General features: G+C 33.8%; 4 protein-coding genes across 4 annotated transcripts; 1 reads left to right on the forward strand and 3 right to left on the reverse strand.

The window, feature by feature from the left end:
- Positions 1-1,226: 1,226 nt before the first annotated feature.
- Positions 1,227-3,234, forward strand: LOC116105819. Its single transcript, XM_031392224.1, has 4 exons — positions 1,227-1,367; positions 1,440-1,516; positions 2,717-2,939; positions 3,038-3,234. Exons 1-4 carry the CDS (start codon positions 1,283-1,285, stop codon positions 3,130-3,132), a joined length of 480 nt encoding a protein of 159 aa, XP_031248084.1. The 5' UTR covers positions 1,227-1,282; the 3' UTR covers positions 3,133-3,234.
- A 107-nt stretch (positions 3,235-3,341) lies between these two features.
- Positions 3,342-5,747, reverse strand: LOC116105791 (eukaryotic translation initiation factor 2 subunit beta-like; the record flags this gene model as incomplete). The annotated part of the gene is given in 6 exon segments (XM_031392199.1): positions 3,342-3,460; positions 3,554-3,626; positions 3,734-3,889; positions 4,512-4,548; positions 4,551-4,656; positions 5,712-5,747. Coding segments are annotated over 6 exon segments (486 nt in total), but the record flags the coding sequence as incomplete, so codon positions are not given.
- A 3-nt stretch (positions 5,748-5,750) lies between these two features.
- On the reverse strand, positions 5,751-6,930 carry LOC116105792 (eukaryotic translation initiation factor 2 subunit beta-like). Its single transcript, XM_031392200.1, has 7 exons — positions 6,898-6,930; positions 6,664-6,832; positions 6,440-6,483; positions 6,251-6,350; positions 6,096-6,151; positions 5,898-5,994; positions 5,751-5,803 (listed from the first exon to the last, which is right to left on the reverse strand). Exons 3-7 carry the CDS (start codon positions 6,470-6,472, stop codon positions 5,751-5,753), a joined length of 339 nt encoding a protein of 112 aa, XP_031248060.1. The 5' UTR covers positions 6,473-6,483; positions 6,664-6,832; positions 6,898-6,930.
- Positions 6,931-19,407: 12,477 nt separating this feature from the next.
- On the reverse strand, positions 19,408-20,677 carry LOC116105814 (pathogenesis-related genes transcriptional activator PTI6-like). Its single transcript, XM_031392221.1, has one exon. The coding sequence runs from the start codon at positions 20,534-20,536 to the stop codon at positions 19,763-19,765; it is 774 nt and encodes a 257-aa protein (XP_031248081.1). The 5' UTR covers positions 20,537-20,677; the 3' UTR covers positions 19,408-19,762.
- Between the last annotated feature and the right edge of the window lie 3,582 nt (positions 20,678-24,259).

Genomic DNA, 24,259 nt, shown 5'->3' on the forward strand with positions numbered 1-24,259 from the left:
AATTTTTCTTATATTATAATTTTATTGTATCAAAATTGAATTAATATTTGAAATGTTAACAAACAAAAAAAATTGAATTGAATTATTGATATTAGAAAAGTTAATTAAAAACAATTATATTTATAATTATTTATTTGAAAAGTTAAATAAAAAAACAAAAAACAAAAAAAAAAAAAAGGAAAATCGGGCTAACCCGGCCCAACCCGCCACCTAACCCGGCGGGTTAGGGCTGGCGGGCCGGGCTGGGCCAGCCATTTTGGAGAAAATGGCGAGCCGGGCTCGGCCTGCCTTTGTTGGCGGGCGGGTTAGGCCCGGCCCGCCAAACAAAGTAACCCGCCGCGGGCCGGGCCGGGGGGGTTACTTTTCCACCTTTACTTTTCACAAACTTTTATCAATTACAAGAGTGTAAGTATTTTATTCTAAAACATGTGGGTTCAGGCCCAATTTGTGCCCGATGCTTCAAGGCCCAGGCCCAAATAATCAAGGATCGATCCTCGGCCCATGAGATATTAGGGCGACAATTTTTTTTTTTTTTTTTTTTTTGTAAAATTCTATTTTAATCCTTACATTTATTGTCAATTTTATATTAAATAGGAGGCTTTGAATATTCTCCAGAGGTTAAAAGGAAATTGGAGAGGGGGGTTTGGGCCCGAGCTTGAGACCAATCCTAGGACCGATTTTTTGGGCTAAGCTTTTTGGGTCCGGGCCTAATTCCCACCTCTAATTACAAGAGTGTAAGTATTTTATTCTAAAACACGTGGGTCTCTTTTTTTTTCATTAGACCTCTGAGGCACCATCTTCAATCCAAATATAATTTAATTAAGTAACATATTATTATTTATAGGGTTTGAATGTAATGTGACAATTACATCTGGATTTTATAAAATATGCTTTTGTTTTCTAAGCAAAAGAGAATTTGTTGGGAATTAATATTGTGTTTTATCATAAGAACAAATGTAAAATGACACAACTTTTCATCGGTATGACCAAAAACTGATCCGTGAAAATAGTCACCAAAAATGACCTTAATATATAATATCATATGATTTGGAGATGAGAAATAAATTATAGTGATGCAAAACAAGTGTTGCACCTCTTAATTTCCGACATATTAGTACAAAACTATATTTTCTTGGTTTTTTCAACAAAGGAAAATGCTTCATATATTCTCAGCATATACTTAAACCCATCTAAGCTCAAATTTTGAACCATTTCAGTTATTTAAATTCAAATGTTTCCCCTTTAACATCCATCAATTAAGTTTGAAATTAGCAAGTAAGGGATGGAGATTATTAACAGGCGATGTCTTCTTTGGCTCTTTATGGGGAGTCTTCTTCTCCTGAATTGCTCTGCTAAAGCTGACAAAGGTGATTCTCATTCTCTCTTCCTTCTTGTATTAATTGCTCAATTTGCTAACAAAACTTTATGTTTGTATTCAGATTTCCCTTCGCCCCTTAAAAATGTCAATTTAGCACCTTACCAGAAGTGGATAAATGCCTATAAGTGCATGCAAAATGTAAAGTATCTAACTTCTTCATTTATACTTCTAATCTTCATAAAAACATCTCCAAAATTATTATCTTTTGTTTTTTTAATTTTGGTAAATTTTTCCCTGGATTACGCCCAGGCCCATCTGTTGTCTTAAGGTTTTGGTTAAATATGAAATATTTATAGCTTAAAACTTGTGGGTAAACAGGTATCTATTGGTAGGGGTATTAAAAAAAATCTGGCCCATCATCGGCCCAGTCTGGGCATTATATTACACCTGGGCCCGGCCCGGGCTTTGGTAAAAAAGTTCGGGTCTAAGTATATTATATGAGATTATGAAAAATTACATACAGACCTGCATGTAAAATCTAATAAAACCCTTAAAAATTCCATAGCACCCTGAAAACTATCTTAAGCTCTCTTTTAATGATGTATAATTAAAAATAACCTCGTAATAATTCTCCAGCCCCCACATATTTAAGTAAAATTTTAAAACCCTCATCTTCGGCCAAGTAGGCCCTGCCCGGGTTTGTAAAACCCGAACTTTTTCTTGGACTCATACTTGTATTTCGTAGTCGTATTATTTAAGCCTCACCTAAACTTTTTTTAAGTCCAAAAATCAATTAACTTATTCCAAAATTAACCTTTTCCTAATCCTTTTAAACTTCTCTACTTTCCTAATTTTTTTTTTAATTTATCTTCTTCTTAATCCTTTAAACTTCTCATTTATCTAATTATGATAAACAACAAAGTAAATAACAAATTCATTTAAAAACAATCCATCTTGAAATTTTGCTCAAATATACTTTGTGATTTGGAAAAAAGTTATCAAACCCATAAAAACAAACAAAACAAAGGTTGGAAAAAATATTTCAGTCATGATTTTGCACCGGAAATATTCTTTCCAATGTTGTTTTTGGTTCGTTTTTATGGATTTTCCATAATTTTTTCTAAATCATGAGATTTTAGGAAAGAAAAGAAGTTGTAAAATATTAGAAAATGGGTAATTTTGAAATAAATTAAAATTAAAATTTATTTATTTATTTTTAATTGATTTGAAAGATTTGAAAGAGTTTGGATGAGGCTTAAATAACACCACTCTTTTAAAAAAACGATCGAGGTTCTTACATCCCTGTCAATTGGCCTGATTATCTCTCAAATTTTGATTGTATCTTCACTATGGTTAATGAATATATATTTGGTGTGGGTTGGATTGGAATTTGAATAGCTTTCAGATGTGTGCCAAAGCAAGAACGTATTGAATATGTCTGGGATTGTTGATGTATCCCAAAATGAGTTACCGAATTACTGTGAGGCAGGTGGTTGCGGAGACCACATCAAAGATATTCTCGACTGTATTCATTTGGTCAAGAATGACTTTGTATTTTATAATGGGGCCATTCTAGATATCATACGTGGCAACATTACTGATGGTTGCGACAATTTTCACGGTATTCTTTTTCTTTTATATATCTTCATTTATTTATTTAATTTTTAAACCCACCTCACCTATTAAACAGTTTATTATTTGCTTGTGCTTGACTGGCAGCTTTCAGTACAGCTAAATATCACAAGAGCGGAAGCACAAGAAGAAACATACCACTTCTACTCACACTTGTGTTAATTATAGTCTTCATTATTTAAATTCACTCAGGGCACTATTCGAATAATCTCATCATATCGCATATTATGTACTTTATGCATTACACAAATAAGTAAAGTTTTATTCTAAGCTTTTTTATTTCATATTTTAAGTCATCAAAAATAGCCATAGAAAAGACGCTCTAACAATGAAATTTCATTTAAACACGTCAAGTTAAGATGGTAGAAAAAGGGAAAAAAATCATTAATATATAGTTATTAACCTCAACTCAGAACCGGAATAGGAGGGAGCTCAGGTCCCAGCATTCCTCCGGCCAACACGGGCAACAAAACCAGCTTTGATTGGAGCAACTGACGGTCCGGAGCCACACTGCAGAAATGAAATCATAAAAATTAGGTCCAATTGTGAGTAACATCCAGGTAACACATTGTTAACACAAGCCGATGGAAAAATTTATTTTACCTTCTCACATCTGAGAAAGAAGAGACGATTCTCCTTCGAAAGTACCGTGTCGGGACTTTTGCACCCAAAACATTTAAGTACAAGATGTCAAATATTATAATGAAAAAAAATAAATACAACCAAGTTACAGTTGCACATTTGATAACTATTTTTTTCCATGTATGGCACAAAAACTTAAAAACAAGATACTTACTGACATAACGACGCAGTATCAGTTCAAAATTTTTGGGAGCAAATCTACCCTTCATAACCAATCTTTGTTGTCCGTCAAGTGATCCACTTGTACCCAGTTCCACGAGCAAGAATGCCATGACATGGTCTGGCTGCCGATGCATGCTATATTTTCCAATGAACAAAAGAAAAAGAAAAAGATATTCAGTATGTACTTTTGTAGGTTTTTTGATAACCTAAAATCCCTCAACCCCTCTCAAATGTTCATCAAGGTTTAAACCAGTAGTTATTGCTGGATCCTACACCGTCACTGTGACAAAACTTGTCGAATATAGCATATCAAGAAAGTGGACCAAAGCAGAGTTGTGCACAAGGAAATGCCCATTCCCCCTTTTCATTAGACAAAATATATAAACTCATTTTTTTTTTTTTTTTTTTTTTAAATTAGCTGACTGATGAAAGTAATTTTAGGAAATTGGATACGTATGTAAAAAGAAAAAAAAAAAACTTCCGATGATACAAATGAAAAGACAAAAGTATATAATATTACCTTCATTGATAACAGATAATAGTATCACCTTCATGCTATAATTTCAGTTTCTTGACCTCTTGATTATGACATAATGCCTTCACTACTCAACCCAAACCTTGGGGCTAATGCAAATTGCAGTTTACGAAGTCAAACCGAGAAAAAATACAAAATAAAACAAAGCTGGATTCAACAGCAAATTTAAGGAAAAAGTATTACCATGTTACAAACAAAAGTAGGAATAGAATTGGAACATACATCTTGCAGAGATCCATGAAATTCACAAACACAGTTTCTTTGTTCCCTCGCGAAGAACTTGGGGAGGTCTCATAACAGTTCTACGCCTATCTCCAGCAAGTTCAGGATTATTTTCTCGGAGAACATTAAAGAGCCTACCGAGAAGCTTCACAAGCAGGAGACAAAAGCAAAAACAAAACAGAGGTATAAACACCTTACCAAAATAGAGTACACACTATACTACAAATAAACATCAGTATCTTCTGCAAACAGAAAATGGGGAAACAAATATATGATGCCACGACAGATATATAACAAGCAAATTAAAATCAAATTAACAATTATGCCACCATAGATATGCACATTCTGTTTAAACTAAATTAGCAATATCCAAAGACCAATAAAATTAATGTGTATTGCAAACATCAAGCTAAAAGACCCTTCCATGACCTCAAAAGCAGAGACCACTAGGACAGACAAATTTCACACAACAATAAAAAGGGGGCAACTATTTTCACGATCTACTTAAAGTCTAAGAAAGGAGGATCAATTTAAGAACACCCAAAAGGTGATATATAAAGATTACCCCTTTAGCAAAACTAGGAACCAGCTACCAGAAGATCTGATCATCATTACAAATGATTTATGGAAGAATAATCAAGAATGCCTCAACAGACACAAATCATAGTCAAGAGCACCTCAAGAGTCAACAACAAGAAGACATTTGAGGTTGCATTTTGAGTAGTCACTATCCCAAGGAGCAACAAAATTCGACCTTAACAGTCCTCTAATCCTGCAAGGAAGCAATGAAACTAGGCAATTTGAAGATAATTAAAAGTAGATGATAGGAGACTCTTGCTTTCCATTTTCTAGATTCTTATCTTGTAGACATCCTCTGAGCAAGGATTTCACTCCTTTTGCTGTATGTTTAGTGTGTACACTTTTTATTTATCCAGAAGCATATGTAATGTCGCCCAAGCATGACTAAAGTATCATATGCCACAAGGTAAGTTTTAAAAGATTCAATTATGTTGAGTAGCACATAGATGTAACACAAAATATTAGGCACATAACTTAGCATTACACACAGAATTAGCAAAATGTACTTTCAACTTGATTGTAACCTGTAAATTCACCAATAAACATACAAGGCCACTCAAGAAAGCACTATCCTAGAGATAAAATATTACAAAATTAATTACAATTAAATAAGTAATAAACCTCCTCATATTCATAATCACGATCACTCCCTTCCCAAGGTTAACACGGTTGCACGGCAGCCCCTTCTGCTTCTTCATTCTCCCCTGCACGATCTAAATGGGCAACAAAACAGCATTTCTTAGATTAAAAAATTAAAGAGAAAAATCGGTCAATGTAAAACAAGCATGCAATAACTTTACTGCTAGCCTGCTACATTGACCACTAAATTTATAAAATGCAATTTCTTAACATCCAAATTTTCTCCAGAATTCCCAGTCTCCTCGTTCAATATACTGGCCTCTACCTAAAATTTTTTATAAAGCATTGCAAGTCAATTACTGCTTCATTTAATGAAAAAAAAAACCATTCAATTAAAGCTTTCCCTTTAAAAGTCTTATAACTTACTGGTTTCTTCTTCTTCTTTTTAGAACCAGTAAAAGTGCTTTCAAGGCCCTCAGAGACTGCAAATAAACACAAATTACCTATTCGGATAAAAAAGTAAAGCATGAACAGTATTTTATGAAAAAATAACAGATAATAAGTTTCTCTAATTCAAATACCTGACAATGAATCAGTTTTATCATCCAATTTATTGACTGCAGCATCTTGAATCACAACCTTCTTCTTTTTCTTCTCCTTGGTAGGATCAAAAGGTGCAAGCTTCACAGAAGAAATTAAAAAAACAAAACACAGCACTTCAATCCACCACTCATTAGCCAGCCCTATCGATAAAAACGTAATAACCTTACTTCTGCCACGTCATTCTGATTTTCGTCCTCCATCGATATAGTCACTACAAAACATGAAATTTAAAAAGAATTGATAAAAGAAAAAGAAAAAGAAAATAAAAACAACCAAACAGAAACTTAAAATCAAATCCGAAAAGTTGGAACTTTATGAAGAGAGAATCAAACAATCATTTTAATTATAATATTAGAAACATGTAAACAATAAAAGCAATAAGAAATCATACAATTGAGTCACTTGCCCCACTGAAGAAAGTGTTTGGTGTATGATGAAATGAAACCCTTGTTGGTTTGTCGTGTGTTGAAATTGGGCCTATTTCATGAATCAAACGAAGTACATTGCGTTGCTTTTGGTCTCTCGCTAACAAACGCCTGTTATTTGCATGCCTTGATCACCTAAACATCAACAAGATAGACATGAATTTCATATATTCTCGTAAGATCAATTTGACCGCATTTACCTTTATCAAAAGAGTTTTTGATACTCTTTATAGGAGTCAACTTCTGATTTAAAAGAGGGTTATTATCGGTCATTTGATGAATAAAGTATCTGTTTATTGATACAAAGAAATTTATATTCTTTTTTCTTTGAATTGATAATAACCCTTTCATTGATTTTATTCAGAATACAAGAAAAATAACAGCTTAACACAAATACTCAAAGATAGAAAAATAGGTAAACCTTATGTTAAATTTTTTTTTAGGCAGATTATCAATTTAGTGTTACATTTTTCAAAAACAATAGTCTTATTATCATTTGACTGACATGTCTTTTGGAAGACAAATTAAAAACACACAAGTTTTATTTGTATCAAAAACATGATTTTTGACGGTGAAAAACCGTTACAAGAAGGAAATTATGATATTTCACCTATCAATCCAATTTGAAAAACAATTGGCCTCCAGGTAATAATACCCAAACATATAATTTTTTTTTTTTTTTTTTTGTGACTGGGATGTCTGAACCAGCTTGTACGCATCTCAACTAATCTTTCGAAACCTTAAAGTGAATGATCGAGTAAATCTCCTCAGTGGCCACCCTGCTAATGTCTGTGGGGACTTGAACTCAAGAACCCATATTGAACCTTTTTACTTTATTACCATCAAGCCCCATAGTGGTGGTTTATCCAAATATGTGATTTAACTTTTAAGCATGCATAAATAAATCATCCTAGATAAGGCTATCAAGAAATTGAGAATTGGTTAAAAGACTTATGTTATTTTAGTGGTGGTTTGATTTTTTTGTAATTATTTTAATTTTTTGAGTTTATTTCATTTACCCCATTGTAATATGTATTCATTGTTAGGGGGTGTTTGGATCGAGTTAATAATAGATAACTAAGGTAATATTTTTTAAATTAAGCAGATGACGATGTTTGGTTGGTTTGTAAAAAATTATTCGCATAATATTTTATGACAAACAATAGCATTTGGAGGGTATATTTTCGCGAATCTTAATACCGGAGAGGGGGGCTGTTATTAAAACTTACCATAGTATTGCAATTTTTTTCCCATGTTGCCCCTAAACAGTTGAGCATTTTGTCCAAATTAACCTTATATATGTTAATATTTACAAAACACTCAATCACTCATGTAGACACTTTTGTCCTCACTTTTTAAATTTTTCGAACGACATTGCCCTTGTTATTGTCATTATTTAAAAAAAAAATGTCATTATACCCAGAACTAGCCACTACCGGCAGCCATCATTGACCGCCGCGTGGAGGTTGCCAAAAGTCGCCATAATAGCGTATGACCGACCGTATATGGTCGGTCGTGCGCTGGTGAGGCTTTTTCTAACCATGGATCTGTCGCTGGTGAGGCTTTTTTTGACCATGGATCACAGATCCATGATCGGAAAAAGCCATATCTGGCTATTTCACAGCCAAAGATGTAGCCGTGAAACGGCAACTAATCTAGTCGTGAAACATCTGGGTCTTTGGTCGTGAAACGACCAAATTTGTGGTACTGCCGACGTCATGACTAGATTTTTGGCACTGCCAGTGGTCGCCAACGGTGGTGGCTGGCTGCCAACAATGCCTTGGCATGGGTAAGAGTGTTTTTGTTAAGTTTAAAACGTTTTTGGTTGTTAGAGTGTTTTTGCTAAATCTGAAAAGTAGCGGTTAAAAAAATTATTCAAAAAATAATAATAAAAAATACTGTTATATTAATATTTAAAAAAGAGGACAATTTAGTAATTTATATAGCATACTCACCTATTTATCCTCCTAACCAAACATATTATTCACTAATTTATTCGAACCAGCTAAAAACATTTTCTAAATATTTTTAATAATTTTTAAGGTGATTTTTTATTCCGCTAATATAATATCTCCTCGTAATAAAACATTATATGATCCCAAACCCCCTTATTTGTGAGTATTAATACCCACATCTCACAAACAGACAACTGACGTCCGTTTCTTTGCTCTACAGTCTTGGTCTGGGTCTTGGTCTTGATCTTGGTCCAATATCAATATCACCCATGGGAGAAGTTATTTTGTCTTTCATACAGCGACTATATATAGTGTATTCTCAGCCATTCATTTTAACTTTCATTTTCAACATTTAAAAGATTTTTTGGGTTATTGATTAAGAGAGACAACTTAAAAGCCAACGTCGGAGAAGATTTCAATGACTTTATTTATTTACATTTTATTGTGGAAGTTGAAATGGTCATTGTTTAGTCGAAAAGAGATTGAACAACATAAGGCTCTGTTTTTTGTCATTTGTGGAGAAGTTATTGATAGTACTATTCTGCTTTCCATTTCCAAGAAGTTTCCTCCCATTTCTTTTTGATTTTCTCTTCCTTTTTTATGATTTTACTATTCCTTGGGATTGGCTTTAAGTTTCTACTCCTTTATCTTATAATTATTGAAAAGCACTAATTTATTCTTTTACACCAAATCTCGCTTTACCTATCATATTTTAATGACATTAATCCTTTTGAGGTTTGATAAAATAATTAAACTCTTTAAGGTTTTACATGTAAAAATAAATAGTAAGATGACAATTTATTTAATAATTGTTAACTCATAACTTTATAAATTCTGATGGTTTACTAATAGTAAGGGGATTTTGTTATCTCATAAATCTTGGAAATATTATGTTATCAATTATCATATCAACTTGAGGGGTGTCTATCATTTAAATCTTTTATATAAGGTTTCTAATAAAACAATAGGGTCTTACTTAGTATGAATTCAATATCGGTCAAAAAGATTTTTTTTTCATTAAAAAATATATATAATTTTTTTATTGTTGATACCTAGGAAAAGTTCATGTGTCATATAATATAAAATTTTGTTATTTTTTTTATTTGAAGAGGTTCAAATTTTGAGCTTATATGGTAATTAAATTCTTTTATTTTATTTTTTTTTCCCAATTTTATGTTGGAGCCCTATATGTTTTGATATGTCAAAACCAGCAAAATTGTTATAGAAGAACTAATAGATAACTCAATTTCTATAAATTTTTACATGAAGAAATAAAATAGATAACTCGCTAATTATCCATCCTTCCCACTTGCACGATAGCAAGTAATTGGACTTATGAAAATGTGGAGGATCATTGAACTTGGTCCATTCAGAGACGGAGCCACTAAGGGGTGACTTATGGAGAATTCAGTTAATCCCCTTCCATTATGTATTTGTCACAAAAGCCCCCTTTTCTTCTGTAAAAGTCTTTGTGCCACCACTTTTTCCATGTTTTGATTTTTTTTTTTCTTCAACCTTTTTGGAATTATAAAATTAAATTTTTTCGTCTATTTTGACTAATTTTTTCGTTCATACGAAATAGAAATATCAATTGGTGCTTCAAGTTTATATATGATCAATTTTTGGTATTTTTTATCTATTACTTTTAATATTTAAATTTTTTTCTTTTAATTTGCCCCCACTCAACCAAAAGTTTGTCTCAATCACTGGGTCCATTTGCTTCTAATAAAAGATAAAACATGTTTGATTTAAAATTCAAAAACACTTCGTTAATATAAATTAAGAAAAATAAAAAGATTTAAGATAATAATACAAGAAAACATCTCATTAATATATAATATAAATAATAATATACATGAAAAATAGTTATGATATTCTTTATATCATTAATTAATTTTTGTAAATTAAGAGTGTTATTAACTTATAGTCATCATTTATGAAGATGATGACACAAATTTAGCAGAAGAACGTTTGTGTGGGCTCACCCACTATCATCTCATATATATCCATGTAAACGATTTATTTATTTATTAATTATTTCTGTTTTTATTTATTTGAAGTCTGATTTTTCTTTCTTTGGATGACAAATTGACAATCACAAAGCATATTAATTAAAAGAGTAAATAAAAACTAGTTTTTGGATTTTCTCCATAATTTTTTTTTTTAATAACTGGAAGTGTTTAGGTCAGTTTGCGTGTACTTCAATTAATCTCTTGAAGCTTTAAAGTTAATGACCAGGTATATCTTCTAATAGTCATCTCCTGGTGCTTTAAAGTTAACGATCAGATATACCTTTCAATGACTATCCTTATTTAGAGATTGAGGTGATTAAAACTTAAAATCTCTTGATAATATATCCAAAAATCTTTATCTAATCAATAGATCAAAAGGTGGTTAATTTTCTTGATAATTTGGTTGCTTGAAATAATAATGAGAAATGGGATCAAATTAAATGGACTATTTGGTGCATTAATTTTCGCCACATACAAATAAAAATGAAACACAGTGATGCATGAACCAAAACTGCAGCTGATGATGATAATTAATTAGAGCAAAATAACAAACAAAAGTCTTAATTTTGAAAAATTGAATGTCATGGCTTTGACTCCGTGCCCAAATAGCCAAAATATGATTGGCTAAATGAAGTGTCACCATTTACCAATAGCTTTGGATACATTAATCTAATTATTAAAAAAAAAATCTAAGTAGTGGAAGGCGGCTGTAACGTGTAGGGCGGTGGTGGAAACTAGAATTAATATTTATATTTATATAATATAATTTGGGAATTATCATATCTGTTTGGTCACCAACTTGGCCCCACAAATCCTCTCGATTTTCAAAATTGTGCATTTTTTTTAATTTTTATTTTAATTAATTGATTTATAACGCAGCCGCCGGTTCACAGTGCCCACTGCCTACTCTCAAAGTCCAACGTGTTGTGGGGGCTTCCATTATTATTATTATTATTATTATTATTATTATTTTTTGACAACCACTCATCTCCATCTTTAATCGGCCCTACTTCCGTCTTTTCCATTCTACATTTCCCTCGTTTTATACGCAACGTTTCTCTTTATCATTTTGTATCTTCTCTTATTTTTTAAACATTTTGGCTCCCTTTGTTTCGTTTTTTTGGAATACTATTATTATTTCTAAAAAAGTTAAATAGTAAAATATCATTATTCCTAAAATATTATTTTATATTTTTTAATTTCTTTTAAACTTTCTAAATTTATTAATCTAATTAAACACCTCCAAATATTTTTTTTAGAAATTACAAAAACACTCCAACCACCCTCCGACGGTGGTGACCAGTTGTCCGTATTTAATGGGTGGGTTGGAAGTGTTTTTGTTAACTTTTAAGATTTTATTATAGGGGTGTTTAGTAAATGAACAAACATAGGGGATATTTTTGTTAATTTTCAAATCCTACATCATAATACAAGCCCAATTTAATTTTTTTTCAAAAGATTATTCTAAAAACTATCAGAATAATGAACCAAACGGAACCTTTTAAACCCAAAAACATTCTTAATTAATTGTGGTTCTACCTAAAAGTTTAAGGCTTCGTTTGGTTCGCTTTTGGAAATACTATTATTAGTATTCCCAAAAAAGTTAAACAGTAAAATGTCATTATTCCCAAAATATTATTCTATATTTTTTAATTTCTTTTAAATCTTTTAAATTTGTTAATTTAACTAAACACCCCCAAAATATTTTTTTTAGAAATTGCAAAAATACTCCGGCTACCCTCCGGCTGTGGTGGCCGGCTGTCCTTATTTAATGGGTGGGTTGAGGGTGTTTTTGTTAACTTTTAATATTTTATTACAGGGGTGTTTAGTAAATAAACAAACATAGGGGATATTTTTGTTAATTTTCAAATCCTACATCGTAATACCCACCCAATTTAACTTTTTTCAAAAGATTATTCTAAAAACTATCAGAATAATGAACAAAACGGAGCCTAAGTTAACATAATATTGGTCAAACTGACCTTTTACATGAAAGTTTGGCATTATATTATTCCAATAAATCCCTTCACATGAAACTTAAATTTTAATATGAGAATTCAAACTTTAAACTTTTAGCTTTGACACATGTTAAGTTAATCGGTGAGATGACAACTTAACAGTTATCTTCTAAAACTATCCTTGGGTGATCGAGTGATCGAATAGAAACTCTTGGGTGTATTACTCAAGAGATCTTGAGTTCGATTCCCCTTGGTTATTGTCAGAGTTTGAGTTGGAAGGAAGGTAGAAGAGGCAGAACACTGCCGAAGAATGCCAATGGATAGAAGCTTGACAAAGTGATTGAAACAGTGTTGAAGAATGTCAAGAAAAGAGATAATAAAAGACAATAATTTTATGTATATTTCTTATATTGTAATGAGTACATCAGCCAATTTATATAGTGGCTTTGAATACAATAAAGGTAATGAAATACTACATAAAGGAAATGTAATAAGGTCTTAATTACAAAATATTACAATAATCAATTAAATAATTGTAAATCAATAATTGCTTGATTCCAGCATAAATATCTCCAGCATTCCATATTTCATCACTCCCCCTCAAGTTGGTGGTTTGTAGATGTCAATACCCCCAAGCTTGGGTAAAAAATAAGAATGCTGACGACTACATAAAGGCTTCGTGAAAATGTCTGCTGGTTGTTCTGATGTTCGTATGTGCATGGTCTTGATAATCCCTTCTTGAATTTTCTCCCTGACGAAATGACAGTCAATTTCTATATGTTTGGTTCTTTCATGGAAAACTGGATTTGCTGCGATATCATTAGCAGCTTTGTTATTGCAGTATAAAGTGACTGGTTTTCCTGTTTTCACTCCTAAATCTTTGAATAATCCAAGAATCCAGACAATCTCACAAGTTGTTTTTGCCATCGCTCTATATTCTGCTTCAGCCGAGGAAAGTGATATTGTTGATTGCCTTTTCGTTTTCCATGATATAAGGGATCCTTTAATTTTAATGCAAAATCCTGTAAGAGACTTTCTAGTCATAGGACAGGTACCCCAATCTGAATCGCAATATGCTGTGATGTCGAAATTCCTATCTCGAGGTAAAAGGAGTCTTGATCCAGGACATTCTTTTAAATACTTAAGTACCTTGATCGTTACATCCATATGAGATTGTTTTGGTCCATGCATGATCTGACTTAGTATATAGATTGCATAACTTATGTCAGGCCTTGTCATGGTGAGATAGATGAGTCTTCCTATGAGTCTCTAATAAGGAGATGAGTCTTGTAACAGAGGATCATTTTCTGAAGAGGATGTCTCATGGTCATATTACTGTGATGTGAGTTTGATGTTTTGTTCCACAGGAATGATGTTGGGTTTGCATGCTTATAAACCAGAATCGGACACAAGTTCTAAAACATATTTCCTTTGACTTAGAGAAGTACCTGCTGGGAAACGTGCAATCTCAATGCCCAAGAAATAATTTGGTTCCCCTAGATCTTTTATAAGAAAATGTTTGTTGAGATGCTCTTTCAGGGTACGAATGTCATCCTCATTGTTCCCAGTGATTAGGAATATCATCAACATAAATTATAAGAGCAATGAAGGTGGTACCTTTATGCCATGTGAAAAGAGAGTAGTTATGCTTGGATTGAGTGAATCCCATGTTTATTAGAGCCTTTGTGAATTTTGTGTTCCATTGACGGGATGCTTGCTTCAAACCATATAAGGACTTGCGTAGACGACAAACCATATTCTCTCCCTGTCTACGAAGTCCAAGAGGAAGATCCATGTAGATTTCTTCATAAAGATCTCTGTGAAGAAAGGCATTATGGACGTCCATTTGATGAAAGGGCCAGTCACGTATGACAGCAATAGACAAGAAAGCCCGAACAGTGACATGCTTGGCTATTGGGGAAAAAGTGTCTTGGTAATCAAAACATTTTCTCTTGGTGAAACCTTTAGCAACGAGACGAGCCTTGTAGCGCTCAATGGATCCATAAGCACGATGCTTGATCTTGTAAACCCATTTGCAACCAACGGGTTTCTTATAAGAAGGACGTGGAACAAGATCCCAGGTATGATTCTGAGAGAGAGCACTGAGTTCACTGGCCATGGCTTGACGCCAATGTATATGGGGAACAATGTAAGAGTAGCAAAAAGGCTTTTGTTGGGCGGAAATCTGATTGATACAAATCTTATGGGCAGGAGACAGTCGATCATAAGTAACATAGTTGGAAGTAGGGTAAGTAGTACCTATGGTAGTGTGGATGGTAGGGAAAACATAGTCTTCTATCCAAACAGGTGGACAAGTGACCCTTGTGGAACATCTTTTAAGAGAAACAGGAACAATAGGAGTATTATCCAGTGGAGGCAAATTGGGAAGCTGGTTCTCTAGAGATGGATTAGGACATGTGGAAACTGGTTCTGAGGTCGACATGGAGGGTCCCATATCATGAATGGGATGCATGGTATAATAGGGTCCTGATAGATCAGCTGCTGAAGGATCTTCCAAAAAAGGTAGAGACTGCGGAGATTCATTATAAGGGGACCTATCTAAAAAAGGAAAGGAATCTTCAAAACCACATCCCTAGAAATCAGGAATTTTTCTGAGGTGATATCATATAGTCGATAACCTTTTTGACGCATTGGGTAACCTATAAAAACACATGAAGTAGCCCAAGGAGAAAATTTATCATGCCCTCTTAAATTTGTAGAGTGGCATAAACACCCAAATACTCGGAGATGATCAACTGTAGGTGGTTTACCAGAAAGAACTTCATAGGGTGTCTTGCCATCTAGAACTCGACTCGGCATCCTATTGATCAGGTAGGTGGTCGTGACCACACATTCACTCCAAAGGGTGGTAGGAATGTTGGCTTGGTGTTTTAGGGCACGGGCGACCTCTAGAAGATGTCGATGTTTCCGTTCAACTATGTCATTCTGTTGAGGGGTATAAACACAAGAGCTTTCATGGATAATTCCAAGAGAGGAAAAAATGACCGAACATTGAGTGTTGAAAAAATCCCTAGCATTATCAGTTCGAATCCGTTGAACCGAAAAATCAAATTGGGTTTTGACCATGGACAAAAAATGTATGATGTGAGTGAGTGTCTGTGTTTTAGATTGCATGAGGTAGACCTAGGTTCCCCGAGAGTAATCATTAACGATGGTGAGAAAATATCTAGAGCCATTGTGATTGGTTGTGTGATATGGACCCATATGTCCATATGAACTAAGGAAAATTTACGGGTGGTGGAAGGCGTGTGTTTGGGAAATTTGGTGCAGGACTGTTTTGCAAGAGGACAAATAGGACAATTGGGTTGAGGAATAGATGCACTATGACCCAAACATTGATGCAAAATAAAAGAAGTTTTATTAATGTTTGTATTAAAAATAGAACTTTTATTTCAGTAATACAAGACATTGAGTTTTTAGCATCAAAGGAACCTATCCAATAATAAAGACCTTGGTGAACTTTACCCAAGCCCATCAGATTCCCAGTCAAACGATCCTGAAACTCACATTTGTTAGGAAAGAATTTTAATACACATACATTATCTTGACATCATTTAGAAACAGAGATGAGATTGAAACGAAAAGCAAGAACAAACAAGACATTATAAATGATTAAATGTTTATTTAGATGAACAGTTCCTAATTGGGTGGCTGGTGCATGTGTACCATTTGACATGCGGACTTATGTGTAGGGTATAAGGGATGTGTGGGGAAAATGTTTGGGTTCGCAAACAATGTGGTCACTGGCCCCTAAATCAATTATCCAAAAATTTTATTTTGTAATATTGGAACAAAAAGATGTACCTGCGTAGGATGTTGTATTGGCCTGTAGACTTTGATTTAACATCTGCAGGATCTGATGATACTGTTCTTGGCTAAACATAGGGGCCGCAGCGTGATTCCCAAAAATGACAAGGTGACTTACTTGATTAGCAATGGCAGATCCAGACCGTTGGTTTTGGTGGCGGCCATGTAATTTCCAACAAGTGTCCCTCGTGTGGTTTCTCCGTTTGCAAAAATCACAGTAACGATTTTTGTTGGACTTGAATGGCCCATGAGAGGAATTAAAATTGGTGGAGTGAGCTAGGCCATTTCCCGAATTTGAGCCAGCTACAAAGCTTGAGCCATTTCTGGAATTTGGGCTAGCAACCAAATTCGAGCGCAAACTGTTATTAAGCCCAAATAACCCATTTGGTTTTAAGCCACTAGATGAGGAGATGAGATTTGGGCCGTTCACACCTCCATATAAAAGAATGCTTTCCTTTTCAGATTACCCTAGCCTCCCTTTTCATTTCCATGTTTCATCTCCGATGGTCCAGTCTGCCGTCGCTGTGGGTTGACTGCGAACGCAGCAGCCTCAGTATTGGGTTGGGATTCAGACGAAGCCGATCTCTAGTTTTCATCTTGCACGGCCAATTGGAAGGTGCGCCAGAGAGATGGCGCCAGTGATGTAGCCAACATCTGTGTTCGAAAAGCCAAAAAACTGTCATTTAAACCAATAAAAAAAATGGATTAACCTGTTTGGATACTTAAGGTGTTTGATTTGGTGAAGAATCGCGGAGGGCCCTTCAAGCAGTTCTTCAACAACGTCAAGTTCGTTCCAAATCACCGAAAGGCGATTGAAATAAACGGTGATTGGCAGGTTGTGTTGCTTGATTTTAAGAAGATTTTTATGCAATGTAAAAATCTTTGGAAGATCAAGTTGGCCATACATCTCTCTGATGTTTGTCCACATTTCATGTGCGTTCTCCGTCTGAGGCAAGCCAACAACAATCTCCTAGGTCAGGGAGTTGTTGATCCATGCGCGAACGTGAGTATTGCACCGAATCCAGTGCTGGGAAAGGTGTGGTTCAGTGGGTTGGGGAAGGGTTCCATCAATGAACCCTTCCTTATTTTTGGTTACCAGAGCTCGCCGAAAGTTTTTGGCTCAAGTGGCGTAATTTTGAGATCCGGCCAATGGCTGTTTTACGAGCGCAAGCTCAAAGCCATCGAAAACCGTAGAAATAACAGCATCCCCTGGTTTCGGTCAATTGGTGGAGGCTAGAAGAAATTGGAAGATCGGGTAGGGATTTTGACCCATCGGGTTAGGGTTTTGACCCATAAACCCGAATGGAAATGGGCCGGGTTGAAAGTTGAATCCGGGTTGTTGGTTGGGCTCTGGTTGATGGTTTGGACCAGTGTGGATGTTTGGGCCTGTTGGAGGAGTGGGATTAGTTTGGTTGTGTGGGCCTTCATTTGTGGCTGTGGACTTTGAGTCTGGTTCTATGGGTGTTTTGGTTGGGTCCATTTGGTGATGTTTGGAAAAAAAAAAAAAAAAAATCTAATCCTACTACCTTGTTTTGCAAGTTCAGAGAAACAATGGCTTAGACATGATTCTAGCAGAAGCAAAGATTTGCTCTGATACCATGTTAGAGTTTGAGTTGGAAGGAAGGCAGAAAAGGCAGCACATTGCCAAAGAATGCCAATGGATGAAAGCTTGACAAAGTGACTGAAACAGTGTCGAAGACTGTCAAGAAAAGAGATGATAAAAGACTGTAATTTTATGTATATTTCTTATATTGTAATGAGTACATCAACCAATTTATATAGTGGCTTTAAATACAATAAAGGTAATGAAATAATACAATAAAGGAAATGTAATAAGGTCTTGATTACAAAATATTACAACAATCAATAAAATAATTGTAAATCAATAATTGCTTGATTCCAGAATAAATATCTTCAGCATTTCATATTTCATCAGTTACTAATAGAGATGACTACTGGAGGGTTTACCTAATCATTAACTTCAGAGCTCTAGAGGATTAGTTGAGATACCTACAAGCTGACCCGAACACCCTTGATAAAAAAAAAAAAAATAGTAATTAATAAAATAAGAATATTTAACTTGAGAGAAATGAAAGAGAAAATGAGAAAAAAATATCACAAAGAATTTGAAAGAATCATATTTAATAAATGAATAGGTAGTATTTGTTATGTATAGTAAATGGTCTTATCATTTTCCAAGTTTACAACAAAATACATTAATATAGTTGAAAATGATACAAAGTAAAATTGATTTTAACTATAGAATTTCGTACAATTGTAGGTGTTTAAGTAAAACTACTTCCAAAATAATAAATGAACAAATCGAAGGTTATTTTTAATTTACTTTTCAAGTCAAGAATTTGTCGTTTACATTATACTTTATATTATCCCATAAATCATCAAATACCAAGTTTCTTATTTAAAATTAACTTTAGAAAAATAAAGAAAGCAACAAAATATAGATGGAGCCCAAAATTTTCCGACAAAACCCAAACTCAGTCATGCCATGACATTTTGTCTTTGGGTTTGAGAAAGTGGCTATGCTTTCGCCACGTGTTTTATGTTCTAAAGTTCCAAGTTTGTGTGCTATCCAGTAAGTTTAGGAAGATTTATCACCATTAACATAAAATAAATGTTATTTAAGGCCTAATTAATAAAATATCTCTTTGCTTTTTAAATCTATGCGTGATGTCCAAGGAGCCCTTCTCATTATTATTCATCTTGTTTATTTAATATCTTTTGCTTCAAAAAGAGCTTTCGGTAAATCAATTCAATCACTTTTGAGATTAGAAGGAGAATGTTTTATTTTATAATTTGTTTATAAAATTCGTATATAATTTGAATACAATAAGAATTTTTTTTATTTTTTTTTATTTTAATCAAATCGCCAAAAAGATGGTGAAATTAGCAACTAATAAAATGTCCTAAATAGATTAAAAAAACTACTCTCGAATTAATTTGATTTATAAATAGAACACTAACTAATAATTAATTGTTCAAAATTACAAAATCGTCAATAAGACGTTTGAGCTAACCTTTCTAGTTGCCAAAATCTGCTAACTCACTCAATTACACTCCCTAGTTTGATAAATAATATCCAATTATCAAACAAAATTTACTAATTTTGGAATTCTACTTCAACCTTTGTTCCTCAAACGCCAAAATCACACTATGCCACGTCACGAATTCTTGGCTGCTTAGTCACAGAACAGACAGAACTTGTAACACGGAAAATTACAAAAATCTCCCTAATATTTTTCTTCAGTAACTATCCATCCCACAAGTGACAAACACAGTATTAAGACACGTGTTCTATAGCACGTCTTCCACTAAAAATTCGTCAACGTTAAACTCGCTAAACTCATCCTCCCCAAAGTATTTCTCCGACGACACAAAATCAGGCAGACTTAACGGCGCGTCAATCTTGAAACCGAAATCGAAACCGAAAACGTCAGCGTCAACGTCAATGTCAATGTCACCGTAACCCAACCCGTTATCGAACGGAGTTAACTGGTCGTAACATAAAACAGAAGTGGGCGAAGGAGCAGAACTACCGTTAAGCGATTGATCTTGGACTTCAACTTTATGCTTTTGACCGACAACAACGGGTTCCGTTGAAACGGAGTTAGGAAAGTTTATAACGGCGTCAGCACCCTTTAGCTTCAGTGCTGCTTTATCATAAGCAGTAGCAGCTTCTTCAGGCGTATTATAAGTACCAAGCCAGACCCGTTTTCTTCTGGTCGGGTCTCGGATCTCGGCGGCCCAACGGCCCCAAGGTCGCTGGCGGACTCCTCTATACTTTTTGCAGGCAGTGACGTCAGCTACCGTTGACTTGAGCTTTGTGGGTTTCTTCTTTCTGGAGGGTTGATTTGTAGAGGGAGGTGGGGATTGTGAAGGACGAAAGAGTTGAAGGTTGATTTCTTTGACGATTCTTTTGACTTGTCGTGCAGAGTTGTTGCTGTTGTGATGGTGATAGGACTCTTCATCGCTGGAAGAATCAGTGGCGTCGGCGTCTGTGAGGATGATTCTAACGAGCCTTTGAGGAGGATGGATCATGGTGGGTTGTACTGAAGTTTTAGAAATCATTTGGAGGTATCAGTAACTGGAGTGGAAAGGCTAGGAGATGAACATGATGATTGGTATAGTGGAAGGTTTTGAGAGTATGGCAATGGAAAGAGAGAGAGAGAGAGAGAGTGAGAACTGAGTAAAATTAAGAAAGCGAATTGGGGTTTAAGATAAGGTGGCAATTTATAGAGGAAAAAAGGGCATATTAATTAATTATTAAATATTAAATTTTTACATGCAGGTGGGTTAAGTTAAAAGAGTGCTTCTGGCGGGAAAGACAGGGAATTACAGTGAGGGAAGAATTTATGATCTGCCTGTTTTCAAGACGTTGTAATTATTATTATTATTAATAATTTTTTAGGAAAATAGAGAATCTCAATTTATTAGCATGAGTTAGATATCAGAATTTAGTTGTGTTGTGGCAAATAGGTGAAAGAGTGATTGCGTAAGAAATAGGGTGGGGTGGGTCATTGTCGGAGGGGAGACGGTAACAATGAATCCAGCTGCCTATTTTGAGTTTGACGTGTCAACAGATCAATATCGATAATTTCCAAATAGTCTTCTCTTCTCCCACCATATAAATAAATATAATGCCTTCACATTTCACCATGCACCATCACATCGCATGCATGCTGATGGTTAAATGAAAAGGCGCTATAAATTAATTATTATTAGGTAAATGAAAAGGCGCTATAAATTACCAAGGAAAGACCATAATTCTGATGTAATTAAAGGAAATTAATTGTAGATGTTGAAAAAACGTGGTGGAATTTACGAAAGCATGCAGTGTCTTTGGGACACTATTGTCCACGTGACTTGGGAATTGGGAACGTCGTATATGTGTGAAGTCGCATGTATGTTTGACTCTACACATAACATAACAGCCCTCTTTCTACTTCAAAATTGTTGCTTATTTTAACAATTCAATTCAAATCAAATCAAATATCTTCTTAAATTAACAAATCTCACTCAGATACCGTCATTAATTAACATACGTATATATGTTATAAGGAATTGGAGTCTTCGTCAAACCTTGCAATCCTTCAAAAATAAAAAAATAATGATCTTTGGCCATGATCATCCATCTAAATCCTCATTGTTACAGGGTATTTACAAACGTAATAGAACTCAATTTAAACGATGATTTTGGTTTGAGAACAATAAAGGAAAGGATACATATATAAATAAAACAAGTGTAGTGTAATTGTTTATGGCTTGAAATAGAAGCAAAGGTAATGGACCAGAAGGAGGCGGCATGTGAAGAAGCAATCATGCAATTAAGAGTTGGAAAGGGGTAGCCCCTCATTCTCATTGCTTCTCAACTAAGCATAATTCATTCTACTTTATATATCTTCTTGATAGTATCATATTCATAATATTTTGACGTAACTGCTTACCTTTCATATTATACTTTCATGCATGCATATATGTTTGAGTAATACTACATTCACTAATTTTCTTTCACAAATGTCACGTGTCAACTCACAATTCGTTAGTTCACATTGGTTTCGCTTATCCAATAATAGGTCCCGTCTGACCAAGCCAATCACAATCTCCTACCTTGGGTTAGTGAGAGTTTGTTAGGTTATTATTTTATATGTTTTATCTTTTTAATAATCAACACAATTCCCATTAATATATTGCTTCTGCCTCTTACAACACGTCTTTTCAAAGAAGAGAGCTTTAAAAAATAAAAAAAATAATTATCGTGGGTCCAGGTCGGGCTCGGCCCGGGGTCAATTTTGGAAGGGCAAGCCCGAGGCTAAGGAAAAAGCTAGAGTTGTTAATACCTGGCTGGATTCACCCGGGCTTTAAGCCTGAGTTTGGTTAAACTGTCAGAGGTATTTATTATTTTACTATACATATGAGGGCATACATATGATATGGGGGGGTGCATGTCAATTTATATAGGAGTTTCTTTGTAACTTTACAAATGACAATTTATTTTAAAAAAAAAAAATGTGTTTAAACTTTTTAAAAAGATAGTTAATTATTTTAAAATATAAAAACTATGTGTGAAAGAATTGAGAATAACTGTATCAAATTGACTCAATTCAATTTAATCAACTCGATTCAGTTGATAATTTGATATATTTTTTAGAATACAAAACTAAATAATTTAATTAAATAAATTCACTTGCATTATCAATTATGAATGAAATAAAACTTCATTCTCCAATTACCTTATTTCTAAGGGAAATGATTTTTAGCCTCCACTATTTTTTTCTTTAGCCCCAACTTTTACTTTAGTTGAGGGTATAACTGTAATAAAATGTTTTATTCTTCTTCATTACACTTTAATTCCAAAGTTTTATATATATAGTTACCAAAAAAGTAAATGAAATTTAGGTCAATAAGAAATAATTTCACTAGTAAATTGAAGCTCATAATAATTATCAAAATTACTTAACATTTCTTCTTTATATCATGAATTAATTTTTAGATCTCATATCCTTCTAAACCTAAAACAAACACAACTCCATTTGATCTCTAAATTTGAGAAAACTATTGATGTTTACATTGTTTAAATTAAAAAAAAAAAAAAAAAAACTAATCATATAAGAAAAAATTACTAAAACTTGAATCAATCAAGGCGTTTATGTTAGTTTTTGAAGTGTTCTTGGAATTGTCAACTTTAGAAATAGAACACATTTATAAATTCTCCCTAATTCTTTTTAGTTAATATGGAGGACTCAATAAAATCATCTTGGGAACAAATATTTGAGAATCAAATACCGAAGACCTTTGTAAAATTTATTTGTAAGTGTAGTATTACTCAAAATAAAAACGCTACATTATGCAGAGCATGTTTAATATCATAACATTGTTCACTCATCACGATAATTTACTCGTTCACTCATCACGATAATTTCCAGTGAAGTATACATTTGAAGATATTTCCATTTCAGTATCCAGTTAACTAAAATTTTGTAAATAACTTGAATTAAATACTTCTGATTTCAAAATCTAACTTAGAACTTATCACTATTGTAGATGCTAATGACATTATTTATAATATCAAGAGTTCTGCAGTATATATCGAATAAGTATAAACGTATAAAACTTAACTCAAATAAAGAGCTTCAAGAAGATAATAGGTATACTGTTATAATTAACTGCCTATAGATCAAGAAGCTACATTGCTTATAAGACAATTTAAGCTTTACTGAATGCAATAACAAATTACAATTGCAAATATACTTGCGTAAACAAGAAAGTTGGGTCAAATTATAAGGCTAAGCAAAAGTGTCAACCTAATAGCTTAATTAATTCTCAAAACAATAACCACAAAAAACATAAATTATACCTAATGACTGGATGATTTCATGGCCTCCAAAACCAACTCAGTCTACTCCTTAATCAGATCATCCTGCTCCACAAACAACTGCAACCGAGCAATCTGCAACTACTTCCACCTTTCCTCCAATTCCACTTTTTTGGCTCCTCCAATCATATCTAAACCCTGGTTCATTATAAACTCCTCCAAACCAGTATCAAACAAATGCAGGCTCCCTTTCTTATCATTATCAATATCCATCTTCTTCCCTTTAGTTCCATCATTCAACTCAGCTTTGCAAAAAGCTAAGGACTCACTACTCCCTTTCTGGTTTCGATTCTTTTGCTTTGCTGTTAGACTTTGCCACAGATTTAAGGACACCACTAGTACTTCCATTGCCCCATAGCTTTTTAGACAAATCATAAGCTTCTTGTTCATGGAGTTTCGAAAAAGTCCTATCTTCACCT

This window comes from Pistacia vera, unplaced genomic scaffold (assembly GCF_008641045.1).
Source record: "Pistacia vera cultivar Batoury unplaced genomic scaffold, PisVer_v2 Contig505, whole genome shotgun sequence".
NCBI classification, from domain to species: Eukaryota; Viridiplantae; Streptophyta; class Magnoliopsida; order Sapindales; family Anacardiaceae; genus Pistacia; species Pistacia vera.